This window comes from Antennarius striatus, chromosome 7, assembly GCF_040054535.1.
Source record: "Antennarius striatus isolate MH-2024 chromosome 7, ASM4005453v1, whole genome shotgun sequence".
Lineage (NCBI taxonomy): Eukaryota > Metazoa > Chordata > Actinopteri > Lophiiformes > Antennariidae > Antennarius > Antennarius striatus.
Window position 1 is genome coordinate 20,311,493 of NC_090782.1, and position 8,238 is coordinate 20,319,730.

At 40.1% G+C, this 8,238-nt stretch overlaps 1 protein-coding gene across 1 annotated transcript; it reads right to left on the reverse strand.

Moving 5' to 3' along the window:
- Positions 1–1,037: 1,037 nt before the first annotated feature.
- plvapb (plasmalemma vesicle associated protein b) lies at positions 1,038–7,210 on the reverse strand. The gene is made up of 9 exons (XM_068318757.1): positions 6,721–7,210; positions 6,250–6,426; positions 5,529–5,622; positions 5,139–5,340; positions 4,837–5,056; positions 2,943–3,092; positions 2,707–2,829; positions 1,730–1,807; positions 1,038–1,408 (listed from the first exon to the last, which is right to left on the reverse strand). Exons 1-9 carry the CDS (start codon positions 6,922–6,924, stop codon positions 1,400–1,402), a joined length of 1,257 nt encoding a protein of 418 aa, XP_068174858.1. The 5' UTR covers positions 6,925–7,210; the 3' UTR covers positions 1,038–1,399.
- Between the last annotated feature and the right edge of the window lie 1,028 nt (positions 7,211–8,238).

Here is an 8,238-nt window from a genome sequence, read left to right on the forward strand (position 1 = left end):
AATTTTTAGGGGAATTGTTCGTTTAAAGTTGTGTTTTTATTCGGGTCTATAAATGGAGCCAAGACATTGTATGTTAAACAAAGGACGTCCTGAGGACATGAGGCAGGTTGAGTGTATCTTTATGGTTTATTTAACACCGAGGGAATCTCGCATAATTGTTCTGTCTAGACGTCCAGGAGAAGCTTCCTGGATGTTCACAGGAAATCTGAGAAAAAATACGGTACGAATTGGAAACTGCAGCATCACCCTATTCTTTAATAAGAAAAGTAACTGAAATATAAAATACTCAGCCTTCTTTCGTTTTTCTGCTATGAATCTCTGCGTAATTAAACATGAACCCACAGAAAACAAACTACAGTAATCTATTTTTTTGCTAAGAAAAGAAAAGACTTGGATGACAAAAAGCCAAATTCTACGTGAGACAAATCGAACTGGACAGTTTGACCCTCAACAATCTAACCCTGGAATTTAACACTTTGTTCCTGCATAGTTGTTACTGTGACTTTCTTTTTATCCATATCCCCTCCATCATGTTACCCTCAGGCCTGTTCCTGTATTAGAACTGATTATACAAAATGTTTTAAATCACTCTGTTGTTATAATAGAACATATGGAAGGTTTTCTTCTTCTACTGCGTGCTGACAGACCATATGTGCTAACTGCCTAGCACAGACAGGAAGAGGAAGTTGTAAAGGTTTAGTACACTTCATAAAGCAGCTACATTAATAAGCTTGTAAAATGCATCATTAAAATGACATTAATCCTACAGTCTCGGCTTTCAGCCATGAAAAATACAATAATTCAAGCAAAACTTCATCTTATATTTGACACACAGTGCTAGAAACCACAGATGTGATGATGCGTTTATGACTTATTGTCTATTGCAGTAGATAATTATGTTCTTTCGGAAACATAAATCTGGCTATTTTAAGAATAACTGCCTTCCAGTGAGCCGTTGCTGCCAAAAGGTTCGTCTGAGGCTTTGTTGTGTTTTCATGGCAAAGTGACAAAACACTGAGGAGATAAATAGGAGGGAGTTGTTTTTGAATTTAGCGTAATTTTAATTCTTCCCTAAACAGAACACAGTCAGTCACACGCTAAAGAACTATTTACAGTAACGTTAAGGAACACTTTACATATCTCTGGTTAGAGGCCAAGTCTTTTCACAGCAAATGTTTCAAATCAAATACCAATAAAAAGAAAGCAACAAAAAATAAACCATCCCTATCACTAAAGCATGCACAGATCAACAATAGAAATTATTCCATTCACATGGGATCCAGGGTATTTACAGGATGTGTATCCGAAATATCTACATGTCCTTAGGAAACTCTCTAAAGGCAAAATGTTCCCTGTTGCTCACAGATGATTCCTCCAGTCTTCAGGCTGCTGGTTCACCTCATCTGACCTGTCGGACGACACAGATTATCACCAAATAGTAACTAGATTGTTCCCCAAAACATGAATACGTAAACTGATGTTGATGCAAAGTGTGTAAAGAAGAGAGACGACGATAGGAGGAAGGAGACGCAGACACAGAGTGAGGATGGATGTGCTCTTTCCAGACTGAAACATGTCTACAGGAGGAGTTTCCAGGACATTCATGATCCTCAAGCCATCTTTTCATTATCTCAATCCTCAAGTTTGACCATATTTTGTACTGTGACTAAATGCCTTCAAACCTAATGATATCCAATCCAGCATTAGTCATCATCAGTTTTCCGCTCACCGTTGGAGTTTTGCTGATGACAGGAGGTCCCACCTGCTGTGGGTTTCCCTGGACAGAGGAAGCTTTGGGAGCACCAGGCTGAAAAGCAAGATGTCTGTGTTATATAACAACACACACAGATATCACACTGGAATAACGTCACTTGTACACGGATGCCTAAACTGGTCGTTAATAACCTATGAGTTCGACACGGGACGTTTAGTGAACTCATGCCTCCGTAAAATGTTTGTTCTGTGTTATCTGGCCTGTCCATCCTTCCTGCTGCTGCCCTCAGATTCCTCTTTTCTGCTGAGTCCACACACACACACACACACACACACACACACACATACACACACACAGCTGCACTACTGTCCATGTAAACAATAGAGTAAATCCTATCAAAACGATTTGATGGTTTCTGTCTGGGAGCCAAGTGGGAGAATTGGGAACATTTTTTTCAGATGACCAACGACCCGGTAGGTTAAAGAAGAAGTTCTGATCCGGTTGGTTGTCAGCATGAATCCCCTGACGGACTGATTGTGTGTTGACTCAGCCAGAACATTTAGAGAGTCATTAAAGTCGCCCACCACAAAAGAAAAGAGGTAGTTTCTTCAAAGCTGATTAATATTTTGTTAATATTAAATTTTTACACACAACAAGTGTAGGTGCTACCTTATTATATACCAGGTATCTAGAACAACACTCAAAAATGGTTGAACTGCTGATATTTTTCATGAAACCTTATATTTTGGGAATTTTATATGTATGTGTGTATTTATTTTCCATTTTGAAAATATCAAATAGTGCTGAAAGTATTTTTCTACCCTGTGTTCACAAGTTTTCAACACTTAGTCAAATGGATTTTGACACTGAATATGTGCAGTGAAACATGTGTCCTGAGTTCATAACGGATGTGAACGCATTGCTGTGTGTCACACACACACACACATACACATACACACACATAAACAGCTGCTCCATTGTGTGTCTTCTACCTTGGCCTGAGCAGCGACCATCCGCTGGAGCATCTGCAGCTCTCTTTCTCTCAGGGCTAAACTGTCTTCCTGCAGCTTCTTCTGTTCCCTCAGCCGGTTCTGCTCCAGCAGGAGTTTCTCCACCTGAATAAAATCAAATGTTCTATTTATATTTTTGTTTGTATCTCTTGCGCCACTTCATGATGGGGGTTTACTGTTCAAACAAGACTAGGTTACCACTCATACGTGTAATGTACCTGGTCGTCGTGAGTCTTTTGCTTGAGCTGCAGCTGCTTGGCGGCGTCTGCGATCGCCTCGTTACGACTGCGTTCACACTGCTGGAAGTCAGTATTCAGGTGTGCGTTTTTTACCTCCAGCTGACTGGAAAGGGCTTGGATTTCAGACACCTAGAAGAAGGACGTCATCTCAAGATTAAATGTGACATATGTCTCAACCAATACCATGTTTATTTCTTTCACACGGAGGCTGAGCAAAAGGTGAAGGGTCAGTCAGAAGTGATGTGTGTGGATTTAGGAATGCACCCCACTGATTGTGCTTCCAAATGGTGCCTTCTTACATAATTGTTTTTGTCTTCTTTTATCAAGAACTGTATTTGATCATGTGCATTTTCCTCAGTTTCACATTGGAAAACCTGTAGCACAGCCGGTAAAAGAATTAAATCTATACTGAATGGACACAACTCATATCTATGGAACTGAGGGAAAGACATCTGGTAGTTCAAAAATGAAGGAGCAGCATTTTCAAAATGATTTTAGAGTGAATATTTTTATTAGTAAATTTAAAATTCTGGACAGGATCTCTCCTGGATCTCGGTTCCAGTTCCTTCAGCAATAACTTTTGGTTGTTTTCCTCATTTTTGTATGAACAGATTTTTTTATTTTTTTTTGTATTTTTAACTGCTGGTGAGAAAAAGAAGACATTTTAAGACATCGACAAGCATTTCAGGTACTGTAAATATGAAAGGCGTTTTTCATTTATTATAAGCTTTTAATGTTATCGATCAATACATTCAGAAACCAATAGGCAGATTTGCCAATAAGCAAACTTAGCTTTAGCTAAGAGCAAGAGCTACTGTAGAGCGCGGCAGTGACTCAGTGGTAGAGCGGGTCATCTAATGTTGCAAGATCGGCAGTCTGATTCCGGCTCCCGCCTAAAAAACACCCGGAGTGTGAGCTGACAGCTCCATTCCCCCTTACAAGTTGCTCATTTAGGCGCTACAGGCAGGAGCTGCCCGCCACTCTACCTGCCCCTGCATGCCTACAGGCCCCTTAAGTGTGCTTGTTTCTTCAGGGATTGTACACACTAATATGTATGCATGCAAATTACTAACACTAGAATGTGACACTAATTTCCCCTAGGGGGTCATTTAAGTATATAAAATAAAAAATGAAATTAGTGACAACCCTTAAATTTAAGGTGGAATTGGTACAGCAATCCTGTAGTTTTAATTTTGTTTTCCCTTCTGTCTAGCGTGTATTTATTTTCTTGGGATTTTTGTAGAAATTAAATGAATTGATTAAGTGATTAAACAGCAAGAGCCACTGTAGTTTTAAGAAGAAGACATTTGATTAATTTGTTTGAAAAGGTAAAAATGTCTGATAAGAGCAATGAAACGTGAACTTCCATCTTTTTTCTGTGAATCACTGCTTGGTCAGCAGAGCCAGACACTTCACCTCTGCCCTGGCCCTGCCTTGGTCTGTCTCTTTAGCTAGATTTGTCATTTGATGGAGAGGATATACTTCCTCCCATGAGAAACTAATTTCCCATCTCGTTTGTTATGTGGAATATTCCATCACGTTTTATGGCGAGGTTAGGACAGTGGTGGAAAGAACACTGAGATTACTACTCAACAGCTGTGTAGCAGAAGGTTCACAGTTACTTCATGAAATTTTTTTTCTTTTTTGTTCCACCTCATTTTTACTTTTTACCCCACCAAAAAGTTTTATTGACAGCTTAATATACTTTTGACAGACAAGATTTGACATAAATGACACACAATAAACTTGAAATATGTGACATTTTCCAAAGATCAAATTTGTAATCATCTTTCCATTTAGGTATCTCAAAAATGTATTTTAATTACTTTTTGAGATACCTAAAAAGAACACTCATAAAACACAATGTACTCACCTTATCCCCCACTTTGTTTAGATACAGCTGGAATTTATTCTCCACGTCTCTGGACAGGTTCGTGCAGCTGTTTCGTAACATTTCCATTTGTTCCCTCTGACTGTCACACGTGAGGTGAAAGGTCATCTGGTTGGGAAAAAGATTGTTGATCCTGTTCAGGAAATCCCTGGTCACCGTTTTGATTCCATCCAAAGAATGAGCGAAGTCCTCTTTGCACTTCCTGATGATGAAAACATAAGCCGATCAGTCACGTTTCATGTTTGCGAGTTCAGCTATGAGGCTGATGGACAAACGGACGCTACCTGCTGTAGATGGTGAGCTGCTCCGCCAGCATGGTGTTCTCCCGGCGCTGGATGATGGCATCCTGGTGATGCTTGTCTCGGTCTTTGAGGGCCATGTCTCTCTCCTGGCTCAGGTACAGAACGGTCTGGGTGAAGTTTGCCTGAATCAGGTTTATCATGGCCTTCTGCTGGGCGTTGAGGCTCTGCAGAGTCTTCAACTCACCTGAAGGGTTCAGTCAAAAAAACAAACATTGTTATCACAGGGAGGAAATTAAGCCACCAAATCGACTGTATAAAAGTAATTTATGGTGGATGAAACACAAAACTGTGAAATTTGTTCTTCACTTATGTAAAAAACTATTTGCTTGTCGACAAACACAAACCACATGCTATCAGTATTAAAGTACATACTGCTGCTGGTGACGAGAACAGGAGGCTGCATCATGGTGGTGGGACGCCGGGCTATCATGCTGAGTGTTGTCGCACTCTTTTTCTCACAGATTTCCTACAAATGCAAATAATTCATGCAATTATTAATCTTTTTTGGGGTTTATTTTTATGCCTTCATAAGTAATTTTCTCATGTACTCAATGACTAATGCAGTACATTCATAGTGTATTCATAGTAATTATATTTGTTTCAATCAAATCTTTGTAATGTGATGATTTGCTGTAGATGAAAGTATCCAGCGTTACTTCAGTGGATCTACAGATTATCGTTTGACAAACTAGTTTGAAATTTAGTACAGTTTTCAAAATCATTTTCAATTAAGATGTAAAATCCACTTCAACCAATTGTGAAAGTAAAAATCTGAATTAATCTGCAAGTCATAAAACTGTAATGACATCCTGATTACTTGGATCACATACTTAAACAAAACTTCTATTGTGGGACATTTTCACAAAGCACCAGAAATACTTTCCCCACCAGTGGGAACCAATAGGAAGACGACAACAATGCCTTCGGAAAGAATCATGTTGTAGAATTTGCAGATAAAAAAGTCCTTGTTTTAACCCTGAGCAAGGAGAATTTTTTCCGAATGTGATTAAGTCGCATTAAAAACCGCTTAAGGGCTGCACAAAATGCCCTGCTTCCCAGGATGTTTTAACGACCTCTGCAGTCGTCCACTCACCAGTTTTCCTTTCAGCACATGTTCGGTCATGTTGGCTTCGGTCTTCAGCTTCTCGATCGCTTTCTGCAGACCGTCTCTCTCACCTGTGCGAGCTCCCAGCTGAGCCGCCAGGTCGGCCTTCTCCTTTCTCAGCTGGATGTTGTTCTCGCCCAGCTTGTTGTTGTTGATCTCCAACTCCTTCAGAGTAACAACACATTACTCAGCGACTCAGCTTCATCAGGAGACATCAGTAATAGACTTATGGTAGAGTTCATTCTCAGTTGCAGAACATGTCAAACATGCAGCAGATTGATGCTGCTGTAATCAAAAGCTGCAGAATTTACAGAAGTAAATCCATTTCATTTACAGGGTCTGGTTTGAGAGCGTTGTGTGGAAAAGACTTAAACTATCATTCAAAATTGAGCATTTTTCAGTGATTCAAAAACAAGTCATACCTTCAGAAATACAATCAGATTAAAAGAAACTCCTTACCTTGACCCTCTGCTCCACTGCAGACTTCTCAGGCTGTCCATAGATGAGGAAGAGCACCAGGCTGACGATGATGAGAGACTGGATCAGCGAGGAGAAGAAAAAGATGATCCTCACGTAGTAGCCACAGCTCTTCCCTTTGGGGTGGTGCAGAGGCTCCCTCGCCTCATGCCGAAATTTGGCACGGGAGTAGTTGGAGCTGTACATGACTGTTGGAGGTGAAATGGTGGCGGCAGAATTTGGAAGATCTAAGTAGGAATTAGTTGACTAAAATCCTCGAGGGTTTCCTTGTCTGATGTGATCCTCTCTGTAAAGCAGCTGCTGAGGATTGAAGGAGTGAAGCTGATGTAGGAGAAGGAGCAGCGGTGATGTGGGTACGTCTGCGTTCTACAGCTCTCAGGGTTGCAGAGATGTAAAGGCAGGACTGGTGCGTATGGATGTATGTAAACAATAACCCTTAGGTGGGTAAAGAGGCCATGTTTATAAATGCTGCTGGAGACACACTTCCAGTCCATCCTGGACCGGCCCTCTCCTCCCTCCCCTCTCCTCCCTCATCGACCTCTGTCACAGTTACAGCCTCCTGGTTAGAACAAAATCACATCGCATCAGATCCCCTTCAGGCAAATCTTCAAATCTCTACTTAGAAAAGTTGGATTTATGTCTGTTTATTCCACAGCAGGTTTGACAATCTGTGGATTTCTTTTAATAACCTGTACTCTCCACACTCCTTTATAAATCATCGGATTCTCTTGTATAACTTTCATAGTTACAGAAAGACACTGAAGTGTTTCATTTCTCCATCAGATCATGTTCTGAACTCACTTCAAAAACTTTAAAAACTTCATTTAGGTGCATATGAGGTTCCACGCATAGGATTTGGTTACGTCAGTGGATGACTTCCAAAAATCAGTATTTTAAGGAGGAAATTTCATCGCTTAATATCGTCACAAAAACTGACAAAATAATCGTGTTAAAATATAAGGCTGATTTTGACAATGAAGGTGGTCACGACAAATACTTTACATTCCTTAATTTTTTAAGTGTTTTTGAGCAAACCAAAAGTTCTATCTCAAGAAAATTTAAATTAAATTAAATTAAATTGGTGAATCTGACCACTGAATGCATGACTGAGCTTTTCCAGGATGCTATTACCTGTGAGCTAGGTAACCTCTCTAACTGGGGATTGATCCAATCATTTCCATCTTTTGTTACCACCGCCCCAACTTGTAGGTGATGCGCTGCAGGCATTTAATTGAAAACTGTTGAAGTCAATTTGACGCATCATGCATTCTGTTTTATCACACCTAGAAATTTGCATCTAATAACTGTTATGAAACAAAAACCGCATCAATGATAAATTGCATTATAAATCTCAAACGTGTGCATCTGTGCAGAGGTTATGAGTTTGGTGATTTTCCACCCCTGTCTGCATGTTATATAAAATCAACCAGGAAAGGTCGCCCATCTGGGTCCCATTTAAATATAGCCACCTCAGAACACCACATCATTCTTGGCCACACT

Coding starts and splice junctions, on each gene's coding strand:
- plvapb (XM_068318757.1), bottom strand. CDS start 6,924: ATGTACAGCTCCAACTACTCCCGTGCCAAATTTCGGCATGAGGCGAGG. Junction 5,341..5,528: donor TGTTCTCGTCACCAGCAGCA/GTATGTACTTTA, acceptor TGAACCCTTCAG/GTGAGTTGAAGACTCTGCAG. Junction 1,808..2,706: donor TGGTCGCTGCTCAGGCCAAG/GTAGAAGACACA, acceptor CTTGCTTTTCAG/CCTGGTGCTCCCAAAGCTTC.